Source organism: Pimephales promelas, chromosome 15, assembly GCF_988280905.1.
Source record: "Pimephales promelas chromosome 15, fPimPro1.hap1.1, whole genome shotgun sequence".
In the NCBI taxonomy this organism is placed as follows: domain Eukaryota; kingdom Metazoa; phylum Chordata; class Actinopteri; order Cypriniformes; family Leuciscidae; genus Pimephales; species Pimephales promelas.
The window spans coordinates 33315682-33336120 of record NC_142783.1 but is presented as its reverse complement, the minus strand read 5'-3'; the positions used below and the strand labels follow the sequence as shown (position 1 = coordinate 33336120).

At 39.7% G+C, this 20439-nt stretch overlaps 1 protein-coding gene across 7 annotated transcripts; it reads right to left on the bottom strand.

Moving 5' to 3' along the window:
• Nucleotides 1-857: 857 nt before the first annotated feature.
• On the bottom strand, nt 858-10462 carry fosl2 (FOS like 2, AP-1 transcription factor subunit). Of its 7 annotated transcripts, none has more exons than XM_039653420.2 (5): nt 10311-10461; nt 9870-10086; nt 6054-6308; nt 4473-4580; nt 858-1790 (listed from the first exon to the last, which is right to left on the bottom strand). In XM_039653420.2, exons 2-5 carry the CDS (start codon nt 9969-9971, stop codon nt 1242-1244), a joined length of 1014 nt encoding a protein of 337 aa, XP_039509354.1. In that variant the 5' UTR covers nt 9972-10086; nt 10311-10461; the 3' UTR covers nt 858-1241. The 7 variants fall into 7 exon arrangements, with proteins under 7 accessions (XP_039509354.1, XP_039509356.1, XP_039509352.1 ...); XM_039653422.2 differs by having other exon boundaries at nt 9870-9962; nt 10311-10458; XM_039653418.2 differs by having other exon boundaries at nt 4473-4592; nt 10311-10452.
• Between the last annotated feature and the right edge of the window lie 9977 nt (nt 10463-20439).

Sequence of the window (20439 nt, the reverse complement as noted above, 5' to 3'; positions counted from 1 at the left end):
AATACAGACCGATAAGCAGAAAGCTGTACAGATGGCTTGCTCAAAAATACACAGGGTTCAAAAGACCGACAGAGAACAGTTTACAGCACACTGTCTTTCTTTTTTTCTTTTTTCTATTTTTTTGGTATTAAATTGTTTCTTGCAACTAGAATCTCTCACAAACACTGAACTCGTCTCTTATAGATCCTTGAAAGTTCCTGACATAAATAAGCAACAAAGTCCTTCAAAAAGTCTCCGTTTGCGTACTGTACAACAAAATACTCCCATTCACCTTCAGTTATTATCCGACTGAGGCGACGGTAACCTCGAGATCGCTCTTTTTCCAAAGAAAAATATTGCGTCTGATTCCTTACTTTCAATATCACTCTACATTCCCCGTTTATCACTTTAAGGAATGGCGTCTTACTCGATTGTAACGTTGCTGACAAAGTGCATCTGTTCTCAAAGCCAGCCAGTGTTTCAGGGAGAAGTGCTCATGTGGCTGATATCATTGATTCGGTTTGACCCGTACCCTGAAAAAAAGGGCCAGTCGAGACATAAAAGTACAAAAGTAATACATAGTTTGCTCCTTTCTTTTTTATTATTCGAAAACCACAGTGTGCGCCAATACAAAAGCGGTATTGCCATGTCAGGGTTAGAGGCGGAGCCTAATATGGCTGGAGTTTCCCTCATGTACACCGTTATATTCTGCGTGCAATTGCTTCTAGTAATGCTTGTATGGCTCACAGACAAAAATCCCTGACAGTAGATACGCTGATGCTATAAAGTGTACGTTTTTCTCTGTACTTTACATAACAGAAGCTATGTAAATTTGGCAAATTGTCTTAGTGCTTGTGCCGCATATACAAAACATCAACAAAGGTCAGCATTTTATTACACAAGATGGTTCTTTCGACACTCAGCAGTCAGGCTCATCCAGTGAACCCCTTAATATTATAAACAGCAAGAGACAAAACACGATGCGACAATATTCACACGTCACACAAACACGAGGATAATGACGTTTTGGGGGCGTAGTGTCCAATGTCTGATTCTGTACCTATCAAGAACGCAATTTTCAAGCAATCCCCCCTCATTAGTCGAGGTCTTCCGAACAGGCGATCTTTTCCTCTTCGTTACAAAACCCCACCACGTACATTTAAACGACGACGACAAAAACTCTCTTCGAATAAAACGAGCGAATTAGCCCTTCAGGGTTCTCGGCTAGTCCCACGGGAACGAGGAAAGTCCAGTTCTCCGGTTCACAGCGCCAGCAGGGTGGGCGAGTTGAGTGAATCTGAGGACTGGTCGCCGCTGCTGCTGCTCCGCCGGTGGGCTTTGGAGCAGGACTCGGACGAGGGCGATGGGCTCTCGGGCTCCAGCATGCTGGGGTACGTGAAGATGAGGCTGGGGTGGTTCGGGGTGGACACCGGGGTAGAAGCGGCCACTACAGGAGTGTTCAGACTGTCTCCGTCAGAGCAGTACATGCCTCCGCCTAGACAGATGGGCTTGATGACTGAGTGCTGGGTTTTTGCTTCATCCTCATCGTCGTCGTCATCTTCCAGAGGCTCCTGTTTGACCACCACCGGGTTGAGGGTATGCATCGGGCCCCGGGGCCCCAGGTTGGAGCGCATGGTCAGAGGAAGGGGTGCACATTGCTGGGAGTGCAGGTTTTGATGGCGTTCTTCGAGGGGAAGTTTGCACACAGGGTTGTGCGCCACCAACATAAACTCCAGCTTGTCCTTTTCCTTCTGCAGGGTCTCGATTTCTTTCTGGAGGTCGGCTTTCTCCTCCTCCAACTTCTCGGTTTCCTTGAATGAAAAAAAGAAATCCAAAGAATGATTATGCTGCATTTAGCCTGGTATTATTTTGGCTTGGTGGTTTCTAACCTAACCCTAGTCAAGACCCCTTCCCCAAATGTCTATATTCAGGACTTTAACGTAAGCCTATACGAGGGCTGCACCAGGGTTGGGTTTCCTGCCTAATTGGGTTACTTTGTGAAACATCAAAGTAGTAGTTGGCCTCAAAGCTGGGCAGAAAGCTCTTAGATTTTATCCCAAAAATATCTTCTTCATTAGTGTTCCAAAGATTAACAATAGTCTGTTGGGTTTGGAACGACAATAGGGTGAGTAAATGATGACAGAATTTTCCTTTTTGGGTGAACCATGCCTTTAAAGGTTTGACATATTGAAATTCTTGTATTGACATATTTTATATTCTACCAATTAAGTCAAGTCCAGTATAGTGCTTTTTTACAATATAGATCATCAAAGCAGCTTCACAGTATCAATCAAAACATAATAGCAATGTTCTTAGTGGAAAAATATCCACGTTTGGTAGAGCTGATCAATGGTATTAATGATTGGTTAATTCATTTGAATATCCCCAACCCATTGGTGACCCAATGGTGTCCTAAAACTCCATCAGGCGACCCAATGGTGTCCTAAAACTCAATCAGGTGACCCAATGGTGTCCTAAAACTCAATCAGGTGACCCAATGGTGTCTTAAACTCCATCAGGCGACCCAATGGTGTCCTAAAACTCCATCAGGCGACCCAATGGTGTCCTAAAACTCCATCAGGCGACCCAATGGTGTCCTAAAACTCCATCAGGTGAACCAATGGTGTCCTAAAACTCCATCAGGCGACCCAATGGTGTCTTAAACTCCATCAGGCGACCCAATGGTGTCCTAAAACTCCATCAGGTGACCCAATGATGTCCTAAAATGCCATCAGGCAACCCAATGGTGTCCTAAAACTCCATCAGGCGACCCAATGGTGCCCTAAAACTCCATCAGGCGACCCAATTGTGTCCTAAAACTCCATCAGGTGAACCAATGGTGTCCTAAAACTCCATCAGGCGACCCAATGGTGTCTTAAACTCCATCAGGCGACCCAATGGTGTCCTAAAACTCCATCAGGTGAACCAATGGTGTCCTAAAACTCCATCAGGCGACCCAATGGTGTCCTAAAACTCCATCAGGCGACCCAATGGTGTCCTAAAACTCCATCAGGCGACCCAATGGTGTCCTAAAACTCCATCGGGCGACCCAATGGTGTCCTAAAACTCCATCAAGTGACCCAATGGTGTCCTAAAACTCCATCAGGCGACCCAATGGTGTCCTAAAACTCCATCAAGTGACCCAATGGTGTCCTAAAACTCCATCAGGCGACCCAATGGTGTCCTAAAACTCCATCAGGTGACCCAATGGTGTCATAAAATGCCATCAGGCGACCCAATGATGTCCTAAAACTCCATCAGGCGACCCAATGGTGTCCTAAAACTCCATCAAGTGACCCAATGGTGTCATAAAATGCCATCAGGCGACCCAATGATGTCCTAAAACTCCATCAGGCGACCCAATGGTGTCCTAAAACTCCATCAAGTGAACCAATGGTGTCTTAAACTCCATCAGGCGACCCAATGGTGTCCTAAAACTCCATCAGGTGACCCAATGGTGTCATAAAATGCCATCAGGCGACCCAATGGTGTCATAAAATGCCATCAGGCGACCCAATGGTGTCCTAAAACTCCATCAGGTGACCGAATGGTGTCCTAAAATTATCTAACATATAGCACAGTCAATGATATAACTCTGCTAGATGTTTTGTGATCACTACAATAACAGTGGTTTTCATTTGTCATAAAAGTGACTGTTTTGGGTATGTGAAAGTCATATTTTGAGTTGTAATATTCATTGGGTTATTTTTGATTGGCCTGTTATGGCTTAGTGTAATCATAAAAACGCAAACGTTTTCCAGATTTGACTCTCAGAACACTTTAGCACTATTAAAGGAACGCCCACTTATAAACGCAAGCAAGCATTTCCCAAATAAATTGAAGCTGTTCACATTCCTTTGTTACACGGAAGGCTTGACACAAAAACAAGTGTTTCGAAACCACCGTCCAAACCTCCAGAAAGTTCAAAGACTGATGTGACTAGATTGTCAAAGATAAGATTCATTAATTTGGCTATGAGGAAGAAGGAAACCAGAATGAAAGCAAATGCTAAATTTGCAAAGAAAGAAACTCATTAGAAGAAAGGCTCTAGTTATTGTCGCAGGAGACACGGTTCCTTATTTGGTGAGGAATGAGAGAGTGGGGGGAAGGGATGAGGGAAGATAGCAGTGAGTGGGGTTTGATGGTTAGCTGCGGTTTCCTTCTCCAACAATATCAGATGTTTGCTTCGCTCCAACCCCCTGTAGCACATTCTTCCCTCGTGTTTCAGGTCTGACAGCCTGCGAGATGCCATTAGAAAGCTATGTAGTTCAATTACGGCCAGCATTGTCTGGGACTCGGGGCATTCCCGAGCCTGCCAGACAACACTGGTCTTCTGTGGTCGTAAAACGTGTCTTCTTATGGTGAATAAACCACTGAGAATTGCATGGAAATAAGTACAATATTTGTGGGCAGTTCATTTGGGGTATTTGGTAAACATGTTTCCCATTGTGTATAAAATGCGTGTGTGTTTGTGAAGGCATTAGAAAGCTCACCCCTTGCAGCATATCGGTCAGTTCTCTTCTGCGGTTCCGACATTTTGCCGCCGCTAGTTTGTTTCTTTCTCGCCTGACTCTCCGTTTTTCTTCTTCCTCGGGGGTGAGCTGCAGATAGAACTAGGAGTGAGATTTCCCAGTTGTTTGTCAGAAATCTTTGTGATTTGAAAAAAAAATCAATCCTTGCATCTCAGATAAAAAGTCATTTGCTTATGAAGTCGGGGCGATTGGGACACTTTTTGCCATTAAATGGATCGTTCACTTTAAAATACATTTTCGGTATGTTTTAGCTTACCTCACACAAGATGTAGGTGTCTTTGTTTGCGCAGTAGTTTCAATATTGATATTGTTAGGTCAAACCGTTCTTGTCTGTCAGTCATATAATGGAGGTCTATGGTCACCACCTCAAAGAGCATGCACAGAGAAGTCAAAATTAAACATGATGTAATGACTCGTAAATGCAAGTACACATTGATGGCCTAAGACACGAAACGAACGGTTTGTGTGAGAAAACTAACAGTATTTATATCGTTTTTACCTCTTGTAACCACACTTGGGCGTGCCTGTGGTTACAAGAGTTAAAACGATATAAATACTGTTGGTTTTCTCACACAAACTGCTCGTTTCGTGTCTTAGGCCATCAATGTGTACTTACATTTACGAGTCATTAAATCGTGTTTAATCTGGACTTCTCTGCACTCTTAGAAGAAAAGGTTCTATATAGAACCTTAAAAGGTTCTATCAGCGCTACATATTTGGAACCCCTAAAAGGTTCTATACGCTCTTAAAAAGGGCTCCTCTGGGTTCTATATAGAACCCTGGGGTTCCATACTTGGCCAATAGAACCTTTTACCAAAAAAAAATGGTTCTATATAGAACCATTTTGGAGTTCCATATATGAAGCGGGGGATGGAACCATTTTTGGTTCTTAAATAGAACCATTTCTTCTAAGAGTGTGTGCATGCTCTTTGAGGTGGTGACCATAGACCTCCATTATATGACTGACAGACAAGAACGGTTTGACCTAAAAATATCAAAATTGAAACTACTGCGGAAACAAAGACACCTACATCTTGGATGCCCTTGAGGTAAGATAAAACATACCAAAAATTCATCTCAAAGTGAACTATCCCTTTAAGATGACTTGGAAAAACTCTCCTAATCGACCTGAATTCACCATAAAGATCGTTTCAAAGCAGCTGCGCAGTAATAAAACAAGATCACAACATATTAATGTTGCAAAATGATGAAACAAACAACATTTTTGCTGCAAATCCACTCCAAAAAGACAACAGTGTCATAATTCAATGATTCAATAGATGTTAAAAAAAACACTTTGCAATAATACGCTTCATTGGTTAACATTAGTTACCTAACATGAACAATACTAAATCTTGGTTAAATTAATTTCAACATAAACAAATACATCATTAAAATCAAAGATTAGTAAATGCACTGTGAACTACTAACATCAACAAAGATTAATAAATACTGTAACAAATGTATTGCTCATTGTTACGCATTAACTAATGAACCTTATTGTAAAGTGTTTTTGTACTATACATTAAATTAAAGGCTAACCTGCTCATCCCGCTTGCGTCGACCTCGAGCGTCCCCGATGGAGCGGATGACCCCGGGCCGCGTGAGAGCCGTGTGTCCGAGGAGACTCGGGCCGCTGGACACCGACAGGCCGTACGGGTGAGGCCGAGAGTACGGGTTAGACATGGATGTGATCACTGTGGGCTGAACCATCCACTGCAGGTCCTGACTGGTGGTTATGGCATTAATCGTCGGGATAAAGGCACTGCTAGAACCAGGCATGTCTACTCTGTACTTCTGTGGAGAAGAAAGAAAAGCATTAGGATTAAGCCGCTCTTTCATGGTGATGTCACAATCGGAGCATGAAGAAACTCTGGATTAAGACGACTCTGACTTTCACCGTACATTAAACACACTGTGTGATTCATTTTTGGTCTTTGTTGCTGCAGTCCCCCTAGCCACCCACTGTATAGCCATTTTACAAATTCCCATCATCACAGACTAATGAATCACGCCGCGTGCCGCCCTCTTGACTGCTTGACCCCCAGAGCGACAGGGTGACACACTCACGGTGAATCATGGGAAAGCCCACAACCCTCCCTGACAGCAGCAGGCTTAGATAGTAGCCGCGGTGATGCAATGAGCCACAGTATCACCGCTGTGGGCTTGCAACAATTTGTGTTTTTCAAGAAACAAACCTCTTATAAGAAATGAATGCATATGAAGACCACAACATTAATACGGAAATCGAAAAAAAAAAAATGCTGAACTGTTTTGCACGTATTTAATGCCAACTGTCTTTTTAACTTTTGCAAAAAGTTTAATAAAACCTCAGTAGTAAACTTAAATTTGCCTTAACTTCAATTCCTACTTAGATGACCAGATTTATATGCAATAATCCAATCAGCCAGCAATTTAAATTAGAGGCACACAAAGTTTTTTTTTTTTACTCTTTTGTGTAATTATTTTGTATTTACCTACGGAATAATTATTACATATAAGAAACACTGGTAACACTTTTTTTTAGTGTCATTGTTACATATACATGTTATAACTATAAATTATGCATAATTACATGCAACTAATCCTAAACCAAATGAAGCCTACACTCTAAAAATTGCTGGGTTGTTTTAACCCAACTTTGGGTAAAATATAGACAAACCCAGCCATTGGGTTACATTTTTTAATTACATTTTTAATCCAATGTTCGGGTTTGTCCATATTTGACCCAAAGTTGGGTTAAAACAACCCAGCATTTTTAGACTGCGTGTACTCTCTGTACTTAATACTTTAACATTAATAAATTGACAATATCAATGAATACTCCGTTTTAAATAAAGTTAGAATGATTAATATCAATTTAGAAGCGTTTAACATCATTAAACGTTGCAAGGCTAGTCATTTTTGGAATATTTGAATACACTCTAAAAAATGCTGGGTTGTTTTAACCCAACTTTGGGTCAAATATGGACTAACCCAGCCGTTGGGTTAAATTTTTACATTACATTTTTAACCCAACATTTCGGGTTTGTCCATATTTGACCCAAAATTGGGTTAAAACAACCCAGCATTTTTTAGAGTGTAAATATACAGTGATAGTGAGTGGCTTACAAGAAAGCATTGCGCAAATATTCGTTGGAAAATACACCTGAATGATATGAATTTTACATGTTGCAAATGCTGAATCAGGTTATGAGAGCGCTCTTCTGTTCCCCTCAGCCGGGAAGCTGACCTGGGATCGGCTGCCAGCACATTCCATCCTCCACATTCCATCCCATTCACACATTTCTGGTGGGATTTTAACGGGAAACTGACTTCATGTTACAGGCTGAGTTTCCCGCAACTTATTTGATGGCGAATGAATGACGGGAAATAACACGTGAATGAATAAACAAGCATTATATTAAGTCAATGTTCGTATTTTCTGAAGGTGTAGCCTAGTGTTGCTTTAACACAGTAGCCTAGTAGAAAATCGTTTTCCACAGCATATTGCGAAAGACTCCTGCCAGGAACTGACGCGTTTGTTTCCCATTTCATCCATGACGAAGGACCGGGAAGACCCACATAAACACATTGAATCACCTCTGTTGTGTTGAGAAGTAGCGCTTTATCTTCTCTTGAAATACACCCGAATCCCTTGCTCTTGATTTTCCCCGAAGGAGTCTAAACTACACATGCTGGGATCGGAAGGGGGCAGTAAGTTTATTCCACGAGTTTAAACAGAAACCAAGACGATGCTCGGGAATTTCTGACAGGAGCAGTTAAACCTTCCAGATGTGATTAAAATACCAGCGTCTGGGGGAGCATGACCCAGTACACAAGCTCTTATTCATTCACTGAGGAGAACCAGGTCGGAGGAAATTACCTAAAACACTTCATGAAGAAGAAGAGATGCACTTCACTGGAAACATTATCCATTTTAATGCAACACTCTTGCATTAACTCGTAATAGGCTTTAGATAGTCGAATTAATCTAGTAGCTGTAAACATGTAGCTATTTATTATAAAAACAACTGTGATTAACATTATCTACGATAAAAATGATTATAAAGTTAGTTGCATGACATAAGGATACAATTGAGTATTAAATAAAGTGTGATAGAGCTTTTTTACTACTTTCTTTCAACATGGACCAGTTTGTGAGTCTGTGAGGATTTTTTGTCCATGCAGAAATTCGCATGAATTGCATAAAAAAAACATGCATTTATTGAAGTATAATAAATTACTAAAGTAATCAAACAGAGAGACCCTAATGCGCAACCTTAGTCTCTTGCCATTGCATTTAATTCACCATTTGCCAATTCTAGTCAGTTCATAAAAAAGTAGAAGCCCAACGTTTGTGTAAAGCCCTTATGTAGGCTACTCGAAATCCGAAATGCTGTTTTTTTTCTCCATCCCAAACTTTACAGTTCAACTACGGATAAATGAAAGGTATTTTCAGGTAACCTAAATGACAACTGGCCAAATTCTGAAGGTTAGTGAAGTGCAATCGCTATGTGGAAGTCCCGGAAGTGTGGCATTCTGCGGCCACTGCGCGCGCACTGACTCTCCGTGGATTTATTTCATATTACGCACGCCACCCACGCCACTGCTGCCCTTATCTGCCTAATTCCACGGAAACATAATGTTATGAGTGCCAACATGTGCGCTATCTTTCCAAAACGATAGATTGCAGGAAGCAAAAATAAATCTCTTCTGGGAATCATTTAGGCTATTAAGAGTGCGAGACGGAGGGAGGATTTTACGCGTTTTGCGCGTAGATGCGTATGTGTCCTCCATGCACTTTCTTTTCAAAATAATGATCATATATGATTTTAAAACACAGCAATAAAATGTGACACACACACAGGTAGCGTAGCTATACTTTTATAGTCTGCTCATAGTCCGGGCGAATGTCCGGTTTTCATGCCCAACACTTGTATTGCTTTTCAAAACATGCACACAAGGCCACTGCATGATGAAAACGACAACCTGCAAGTCCTTGATTTATAAAAAGTTTGGTCTCATTTAACCTCGCAGTTTATGCATGACTTAATCTGCGCTAATGTGTTAGCCTATTATTTTGCGGCACTACGCATTGCTATAGATGTTTACTGCAATAACATGAAGTGTGTGTAATAGTGTGAGCACAGAAGATAAGCTATAAGTTACACTCTAAAAAAATGCTGTGTTGTTTCAACCCATGTTTGGGTCAAATATGGATCTACTACCCATGCAACCGTCAGAAAATTAAACCAATGGTTGAAACAACCCAGTATTTTAGAGCGGGTTAGTTTGGGATTATTAACGATGACACGGTAGGCCTGTTCATGTAAACCCGCTGATGTGAGGTGTGTGTGGAGACGGAGACTCGGGCACCTGGTAGCTGGAGGCGGGGATGGGGCTGGTGTCCGGGTGCGCCGGTGAGCTGCTGCTGCCGCGGGAGGACGTGTCGTATGTCCCGGTGTAATCCTGGTACATGATCCAGGGAAAGAGGAGGAAATTTCAGAAGCTTGGTAATGAATTCCCACACGGTCAGTGTCTTCAGTGGCACAAAAAAAGCACTTCCAAGCGAAGCGATTCCTTTACACCTGATCTAAAAATGATATCCAAGATAGGCTACTTTAATGCTCGGTATGATAAATCCAGGCATAACACCTATTCTATTAGCCGATTAGAAGTCAGCGATCTCAAATTCTGTAGTCTCTTTAATAGTCCAATAAATTGATGTTCCCGTGTAAAACTACTGTGCAATAATCATCGCTAATGAGATGTTCTGATAGAACCAGATGGAAAATGAAAAATCTGTGAAGCACCTACTTTTCTTCAGTAAACTCTTGCAGGTTTAGTCCTGTCCCCACAGCAGTGACTCAACGCAGGGATGAGTGTACCGCTCTGGACTTTGTTGAACTGATTTTGGCGACTAGGTGAACTTCAGTGCTACTTCTACAGGTCCCGTCGGTCGTTAGATGACTCACTTCAATGGCTCTACTCTACTCCGATGCTCCGCTTATCAACGCCAACCTGCGTCTACGCGTCACGGCCTTGTTAAGCCACAGAGCAAAATGGGGGTTTCATAATGTACATTTTGGGTCATAATGCTAGACGTTATATTTCCCGGCGAGCTTATGAAATATTATGGTTTAAATATTTAATAATAACTTATATTCTGCAAAGGAGAAATAGTTTGAGGTGTTTTAATTTGTTTTAAACTTGTTTGCATGTAGCGGCCACCCCCATTCCACAGTTGGTTTCGACCATTGACGCATGTTTCCAAAAATGGGCAGTTGCGTCAGAGCACACGCGCATGGGTTTCCTTGGTAAAGGCACGGTAAAGACGCGTCAGGGATTCCCTCCCCTCTTTCCCCACCTTTAACTTTCACTGGGTGGTCTGTGGACACATATTATATATTCGGTTCCTACGAGCACGGAACACGGCGAAAGCGTGGAGAGGTGCTCGAGGTTTCAGAAAGTGGCCGGATGTTGCTCTCTGAACCATAGGCTGTGCGCTTTCTAAAGTGCGAGCATGCTTGTGCAATTGCTTCATCGTGGAGTTCTCCCTCCCTCTCTTTATTTCTCTCTCTCTTGGCAGTTCGAAATACATGAATTCAATATTTTTGTAGGCTATGTTTTCCTTGATAACAAATCTTTGTTGCATCATAGCCTAACTGTTTCTCAACCTATTTATCACAAAGGCTCTCCAGGCTCAATTTTCTCTCCAGATGAAATAAAACTCATCATTATTGCCCAAAGAACAGATAGATGTCGCCAGTGGTACAATAAAGTTTATTGGGGGAGGGGAATTATCAATTGAGCACTTTTTATGTTAGATTCCGTCAAAGTGGGGTCCAGTTATTTTATTTAGGTAGCCTATCGTATATATAAATGCAGGCTATTACATTTTTAGAAATATAATTTTGTGGATATACTCATTTCGCTATACGAATTTGCTTTTTAGCTTGATTTTTTAAGCATAAAGCATGGTAAACAGGAAAAAAGTGGGAATATACACACTTACTGCAGTACAATTCGTTTCACAATGAGTTTATTTATTCCGAGTTGAGTAAAAGAGGACGGATGAACATTGGTGCACAGGAAATACCCATCATTTTTTCTAGTAGTAGGCTACATATCCTAACCAACGCAACAATACACGAGTAGGCTGCGAGATAGGCTACTTTTATTGGCGTAAATTACGGAATGTTGCCTAAGCCTATCATTTTAACAACAATAATAATATTAAATCACAGACTATATTTGCATTACAACTAATGCTTTATGTCTCCATATGTTATCTGTCATTGATTGTCTTGTGAGTTTCTCTATATAGGCTACTTCTCTGCCATCTGATCTGATGATGAGCATTATGGAAAAGAACAAGAACAGGAGTGACGCGCGTTCCCGTGGATCGTCAACGTCACTCTGTCTGGCACAGCTCTGATCTCTTCTTATTAAACAGAGGAAGGGAGAATTAGCTATGTTCGCTGGGTAAATTAATGCTGCGAGTTCTAGTGTCATACTATCGACAACTTTAATTAAATAGCTGAATCGAAAGAAGCAATCATATCAGGCTAAGCGAACTATTATCACGAATATGTGCAAGTGAAATCAGATGATATTTTGATAGGCTTATATTATGGAAGTGAATGTTAAACTATATTCCATCGCATATATCCATAAAACATAGCAGTAGTCAATGACGACAACACTACTAAACAGATTAGCTCCTTAACCCGAGACGCATCATGCTAATCTGATAACAGACAGTCAATGATACTGTAAGGTCCAAGGTAAATATGAAGGCACAAGGAATGGATGCAATATAACCTTTTGTGCTGATTTATCGCATCTTTAACATGCTACTTTGGCTTGTAAAACTTTCTTTGTGATGAAGTTTTTTGTTGTAGTTAGCTACCGGCCACTTTCCGTCACTTAAAGCAACAGTTCACCCACAAATGAAAATTCCGTCATCGGTTACTCACCCTCATGTTGTTCCGAATCTGTATTCATTTCTTTCCTCTGCTAAACACAAAATATGATATTTTTCAAGAATGTCTGTAACCAAACAGATGATTGTCCCGATTGACTCCATGTTTTTAGATTTCTTTTCCCTGGAAGTCAATGGGCCTATCAATTGTTTGGTTACCCGTTTTCTTCAAAATTATAGAAGCTTGTGTCCGCCACAGAATAAAAAATAAAAAAGGTAATAGATTGGTGAAGTTATGACGTCACTCTGTAGGCCAAAACGCGGAAGTGAGTTAGCATTTTAGCACTCCCGGTTCCATCGCTCTAAAGTCTATGGGATTTTTGAGTGGGTTTTTGCTAAATCGCCTGAAATAAGGTCTGTGGTGAATAAAGCCTCTAAATATTTTCACGTTTTAATCTATCACATAGAACACACAGTTATAACCAGCTTGTGGCTTTGTGTTTAAAAAAAAAAACTTTATATAGGCTTCAAAATGTATAAATTTTGGATTAACTTGTAAAGATTATCTTGATAGACAAAACGTGTAATTGTTAAACACAGATCTTATTTTTTGCGATTTTCCAAAAGTCTATGGGGAAAATGCATTGCTTTTCGATCGAGGGAACCCATGCGCCGCTAGCTTCCAAGTTGACCTACAAAGTGACGTCGTAACATCAGCACTCTATTGGGACTTTTTATCTCATAATTCTGACTCTTTTTTTCGAGTTATAGACCCCTTTTGCGCCGACGTCACAGTTACGTCACGGCGCTAGCTGGAGGCAAAACAAAGTGAAAACTGGAGGCGGCCAATACAAACCAGCACAGATTCGGCTACATAATAAAGATCTTAAATAATTGTTACTATTATTAAATGTCATCTTGTTGTGTTGTTTGGTGCAAGAATTGATGAAAAATGAATATCTGGAACTTTTATTTCTAGAAAATATTCACATCATTAAAATCGCACTGTAATGTCACTCTTTACATGGCTCGGCAGAACTGCGGATCGTACACACAAGTCTTGTACAGGACCATATAGGCATCTAAAGATATATATGCCCTCAGTTTCTATTTACGATCGGTTTCTCTATAAGGTAGGTGTAGAAGTCAGGCCACTCAACCGAGGTAACGTACGTTAATCCTGTCAGATCGTCCATGTATTGAGTGAGCGTGTGTAGGCGGCTACGGGTCGGCCAATCTGGTTCCGTCCGTTAAAAATAACTTTTGGAAATAACAATCGCGGTCCTGGACACTGAGTGACCATACACATTAAGATAATATCGGATTTTCTCCAGTCATTGTTAAAAAACAAGTTAACAATCCTTGCTAACTAGCGTTAGTGAAGCGGCCAGATGGATCTTTCTGCCTCCACCTAAGCTCTGCCCACAAAAAAACGTCACCATGTTTACCAACTGTAAAAGGGTCTATAGTCTAAAGTCATAAATTGTGAGATATAAACTCGCAATTCTGAGGGAAAAAAATCAGTCTTTTCCCCCGAATTGGAATTTTTAACTCGCAAAAAAGTCAGAATTGTGCAGATAAAAAGTCGCAGTTATCTTTTAAATTGTTTTATTCTGTGGACGGAAACAAGCTAACAGCTTCTTTTGTGTCAGCAGAAGGTTTTGAAGGTTTTTTTTTTTTTGGGGGGGGTGAACTATCCCTTTAAAGGTTTGGTGATAATGCGCTAAAACCAGTTTGTCACTGGTGTAGCCATTTAACACTATAAACGGATTTACATAGGCCTACACTAATGCCAGAACATTATAGTTTCATGCTCCACAATGCTTGTCCTTCAACACAAAGGGATCGTTTTTGGAAGCAGAGATCCAGGCTGCATTAATGGGTAGATCGAGTGGCGACGAGCGTCTGTGAACATCACGATCTGCCTGGGAGTCTCCTGGGTGGAGTGCTTTGTGGATTACAGACTGGGTAGAACACCTGATCTAGATTAGTGGTCCAATGATCTCTTGAAATTTTATTTGCGGGTTTCCCTGGCAACTACCAGTCTGAAACAGAACAGAGCCACAATGTGAACATTCCAGGCCTAGAGGGAATATACGAAACTCAGAGGATAGCAAATGAATCCATGCTAGAATATCTCCACTGATTAAGGCAATCATATTACAGTGAAGTAGGAAACATGGCCTTGGTTTGCCTGTTGTACATAATCTCCCAAGACTTGCTCAAACAGAATTATTCTCCAAGCTGAGATTCAAACATCTGCAAATGCTTTACTTATTGTTTCTTGGTTGAATGGAAAGATGAGCAACTTCTTAAAGTAGTTCACTTTAAAAAAAAAGATGTCCACGTCTTTCTTTCTTCAGTCGAAAAGAAATTAAGGTTTTTGATGAAAACATCAGGATTTTTCTCCAAATATGGACTTCAATGGGGTCCAAATGGTTCAAGGTCTAACTATACTGCATACATATAATTTAGTCCCATGAATCCCACAAGAATGCAAAATATGAAATAAAAAGTAATATCGAACAAAAATATAGGCTAGTACAATCATTTAATTTCAATGAAAAAGAACATCTTTTTTTTTCATTTTTGACCAATGCGAACAGTCCCAGAGGATATTATATAACAACATATTATAGCCAAATTATTAAAACATATTGAAGAGTTCATGATTATTTTGAGGAGAGCAGCATCTCTTCATTAATCACTGGGAGAGCTAGAGAACAATGCATGCTGTGTGAAAGACTTAAATTCTAGCTAGGCAACTTCACGTTTATTTTCCTGTTTATGTGTTTGTGAATGGAGAAATCCTACGACCTCACGGGAATGAGGCGTACTTACTTATATTTCCACTACCTGCTGTCTATAACCTAGTTCAGCAAGCATGAACACTCTCAGAAAAAAAGGTACAAAAGCTGTCACTGGGGCTGTACCTTTTCAAAAGGTAAACTTTTGTCCATTTCATGTGCTAATATGTCCATTTTATGTGCTAATATGTCCATTTCATGAGCTAATATGTCCATTTTAGGTGGTAATATGTCCATTTTATGAGCTAATATGTACATTTTAGGTGTTAATATGTACATTTTAGGTGGTAATATGTCAATTTTAGGTGTTAATATGTACATTTTAGGTGATAATATGTCCATTTCATGAGCGAATATGCACATTTTAGGTGGTAATATGTACATTTTAGGTGTTAATATGTCAATTTTAGGTGGTAATATGTACATTGTAGGTGGTAATATGTCCATTTCATGAGCTAATATGTCCATTTTAGGTGGTAATATGTCCATTTCACGAGCTAATATGTCCATTTTAGGTGCTAATTTGTCCATTTCATGAGCTAATATGTCCATTTTAGGTGGTAATATGTCCATTTCATGAGCTAATATGTACATTTTAGGTGTTAATATGTACATTTTAGGTGGTAATATGTCAATTTTGGGTGTTAATATGTACATTTTAGGTGATAATATGTCCATTTCATGAGCTAATATGCACATTTTAGGTGGTAATATGTACATTTTAGGTGTTAATATGTCAATTTTAGGTGGTAATATGTTCATTTTAGGTGGTAATATGTCCATTTTAGGTGGTAATATGTCCATTTCATGAGCTAATATGTACATTTTAGGTGGTAATATGTACATTTTAGGTGGTAATATGTCCATTTCATGAGCTAATATGTACATTTCAGGTGCTAATATGTACCACTAAGGTACCAATATGTAGCCTTTGGATACAAAAGTGTACCTTTTGAAAAGGTACAGCCCCAGTGACAGCTTTTGTACCTTTTTTTCTGAGAGTGAACGAGATGTATGCAAGCATTCTTTTCAATATCAAGCCCTTCCCCCGGCCGTCACTGAACAATGTTTTCCGTTTATTACGCCAACAAGGATTGTTTATGGTAGCAGGTTGTCTTAAATAAACTGGTTTTTATTTACCCATATACACAAACACAAACTGTGGCTTTCGCCGTGGCTCTGAGAGAGTTGTTACTACGAGAATCGGTTCCTGCTACAATGGAAGGAAATGCGTCACAAACGCGTGGCTGACTCAAAACAAAGAGCGACAAAACGAAGTGATGGCCACTCAAAAACAGAGGGGGGATGGAAAGCAGGAGCGTATAGTGGAAGAACTTGACGAATGGAGAAGAAATAGGAGAGGTGGGGGGACTTTGAAGAAGGACAGAAAGATTTATATTGCGAAAGGGTCTTCCCGTAAACCTTGGGTGTTTGGCCAAGGCAAATATGACCCATCACAGAGAGCACTTATTCCGAGAGGAAAGATGCAGAGGTACATCTGATCTTTACACCTCTTGTTTTGCTCATTATTTTGTCAGGTGTCGCTTTCCGAGGGTCACAGTCGTTTCGGAACGGCTCTATTAGAGTTACGAGAAGTATGAATGGGCATGGAGATGTGGAGCAAGCTCTCGCAACGCTAATGTGTTTGTCTAGAGCACGAGTGGACCAGCGTTCGCTGTCTGAGCTGATAAGGTTCCTGTCTGCGTCTCCTCAATGTGTCGGAGTGCTAGACACCCAATGCCACGCTACTTAAATAGGACAAATACACTCATATGTAACAACAATCCTCACTGGTTAAAAAGAATTTGTGAGCTCTTACTAAATTGTAACAAACATGTGAGGAAACTTTTGGTAAACATTGCCACAGAATGTAATGAACTTAATTGTTCAAAGTTGTTACATATTAACTGCGATTGTCGTTGTCCTGTCATGAGGAGTTGAAAAACAAACATGCCCTTGTGGTTTAAAATGTAGATATTCTTGATGTTTTTAAGCAATTGGGTTCGAGAAGCAGTGCTGTATTGTCATTATAGGCAATAAAATGTTAATAAAGAGTTACTTCATTGAATCCCATATTTTTGCTAAAAGATTTTGTCCCCGATATGCAAACTATGGTTTATCTTTTTTTTTTCCCCAGTAGAACAATTTGAGTTAACAAAGAAGTTGTTCACACTGTAAAAAAAAAAAATAATAATAATAAAAAATGAGTTAATACAATGACGGATATTGATTTTATCATCAGGGGCCAGTTGTTCAAAACATTTTTCCTATCCAGGATCAGGTAATCCGTCTTACTTTTATGCTGGTTTTTCAAAGCAACATTGGACTGGATCACCCTGATCCAGATACACAGTTTTCAAGATTACCAGTGCTCTAAATGGGACACCATATCACAATGTGGGCTACCAGCTACTGTATGTAAAGAACAGGTAGAAGAGCCAACATGGGGTCACTGTAAGTGTTTCTTATTTTGAGACAAAACACAAATGGAGACAAGATAATTTTTATTTTATTTGTACTTTACTATACTGAATAGCTTAATTGTTAGTCTACTTTCCCAGACAGCAAACTGACATTGAATCAACGTGGAAACGACGTCTCTCATGACATTGAAACAACGTTGATTTTGCTCATCGAATTAACGTTGAACCAACGTCAGACGCGGCATTCTTCAAAGCTAAATGAAAATCGAAAATTGGTTTGCTTTCATAACGTTGAAACAACGCGTTGATTTCAAGTTGATTTTCCGTTAGTTTTGAAAGAATGACGCGTCTGACGTTGGTTCAACGTTAATTCGATGAGCAAAACAATGTCAGATCAACGTTGTATCTATGTCATATTTCCACGTTGATTCAATGTCAGTTTGCTATCTGGGTTATCACTGTTACAACGGTTACACAAGTCAAGTGCAAAATTTAAATAAAAGTATAAACCCTAAATTATACAAATTGACCAATTTTAAAGTTTTACTACATTTTCTTCCTGAAATCCACCTTGAAATCCAACCCCGTATTAGGATCAGGACAATCCCGTTTTTTTGGATCAAAGTTATCCAAATCCCACTGACCAGTTTTGAACAACACAAACTGAAGGTTTGATCCAGATTAAAACTAGGATTGGATTCCCTGATCAGATCTGATTTCAGATTCCTTCTTTCCCTTTTGAACAACCCATTTTCAAGATTTGATCCAATCCGATAACCAAAATCCGATCAGCTTTCCTTTGAACAACTGGCTCCAGAAACTCAAAATATTATGTTATCTGAACCACATAAAAGATTTAAGTTGATTTGACAAAAGAAAAAATGGCAACAGGAGGTAACACACTACACGAGTTGATCACCCAACGATTCTATCTTGTCTACAAACCACGTTTTGTCACGAAAAATCACTCGATAAAAAGAACCGGAAATGACGCGAAAAAGAACACAACGCAAATATGGATGTCAGACAGAAACGAGTGCTGCATGCAAACTGTTCGTGTGATGAATTAATTGTAAAAAATGCACAAAAAATAAAAAAATAAGACTTACCCAGTGACCTCAACCCATGCCTTGCTCTGATTGGCTGTAGCTCATGACATCACTGAGGTTGAGTCGCGCGACAGCTCTGGATAACATGCTAGATATTAGGCTTGTTTGAGATGAGCAAATTCTGCGCAGAATCGATCACCGGTGATCAGCGCGAGATGCATGCCGGTTAGAAATGTGTCCGAGAACGGTCCGCCTGGCTCTGATGTCATGCCGACGTATGTCAAAAAACTCTCGCGAGCGCAAGGCGGAAGGGTCGGATTCTGCAGTCGCGCGCAGTTGCTCTCCACCGACTGCGCTGATCAAAAGCATGATGGGAAACGACTTGCTGACGACACAGCTTAATGCTCATTGGTTTAAACAACAGTGATGAAGGTAAATTCCATATTCATTAAGCTAAATTCTCCAAATCAAGGCCATGTTTTATTTTTTATTTTTTATTTTTTTTCAAACTGAAACTGATATATATATTGTGAATCTCTTAAACGGGTTAAAAATAAGAAAGCTATAGGCTAGTCAGTAACTCAAATATACTAGGCCTACTCTAAAATGTTCAAGTGAAAAATAGCTCTCATTTTATAGATGATGAAGTTTGTAAGTCTGTCTATTTAAGCTAAGCTTATTTTGATTTATTTATTTATTTTATTATTAATTTTATTCTGATGTTTATTTATTTGTCGCTGTATAATAGGCCTATTTGTTTCACGAATTGTGGTGCTTGTAGGTAGGCTATGTTTGTAACTTGCATTCTAATAAATAAGTAAAATAAATAAAAATAAAAGAACAACAGATGAATTGTTCTCTTTTAAAATGTTTGATTTTAAAACTGATATCATGTTTTATGTGTATACATATGGGTGAATAAACTCTCTGACAGTGCCATATGGGTTATATTTCATTTTTGTTAAAACAATAGGCTATATAAAAACACGTCCGTATTAAAGAAAAATATTGATAAACACATAGGCTATTTGGAATGTAATTAAATAGCAAGTACTTTGGGTGTCTTGTTCATTATATTTATTTTTATATAAAAGCAACAGAACTTAAATCACATCCAGTTTATTAGCAACACGTGCACGAGCGTGAATCCCGTTAATCCCGCGATATCCGCCTTTGATCTCACAGGTGTCTGATTCACTGCGAGAACCGAGATCTGTCCGGCTTTATTGCGCTTTTTTCACTCCTCCCCTCACTGCAGCCGCCTACTCTCGACTACATTGCAGGCGAGGCGAGGCGCATCTCAAACAAGCCTATTTTTCTGGGCTCTGCGAGGCGTCTTTGATGCGTTTCATACGAACTAAAACAAAAACACACTTTTTAAAAACACAGTTTGAGATCGCTAGTGTTTCAATCAGATAAATGAGCTGGTGTGAGTGATAGGAGGTGGGGCTCATTTGCATATTCATACAACCGTGTATACTAAACGAGGCAAGGGTGTAGAGTTACATTCAAGATATTTTAAGGCATGGCGAATTTTTTAAAGAAAAAAAAAACGTGTTTAAAAATGTCATTTTGGTGATAATTGACTACAGTGTCTGCTCTAAATAAAGACTCAATGGCACAAAAAAAAAAAAAAACCCATATACTAAATACATAATGTCATCTCTGACATGACTCACACTTTTAGCCCAGTCATGACAGAATATATTACAATAATTTTAACAAATTCAAAGTTCTACCATG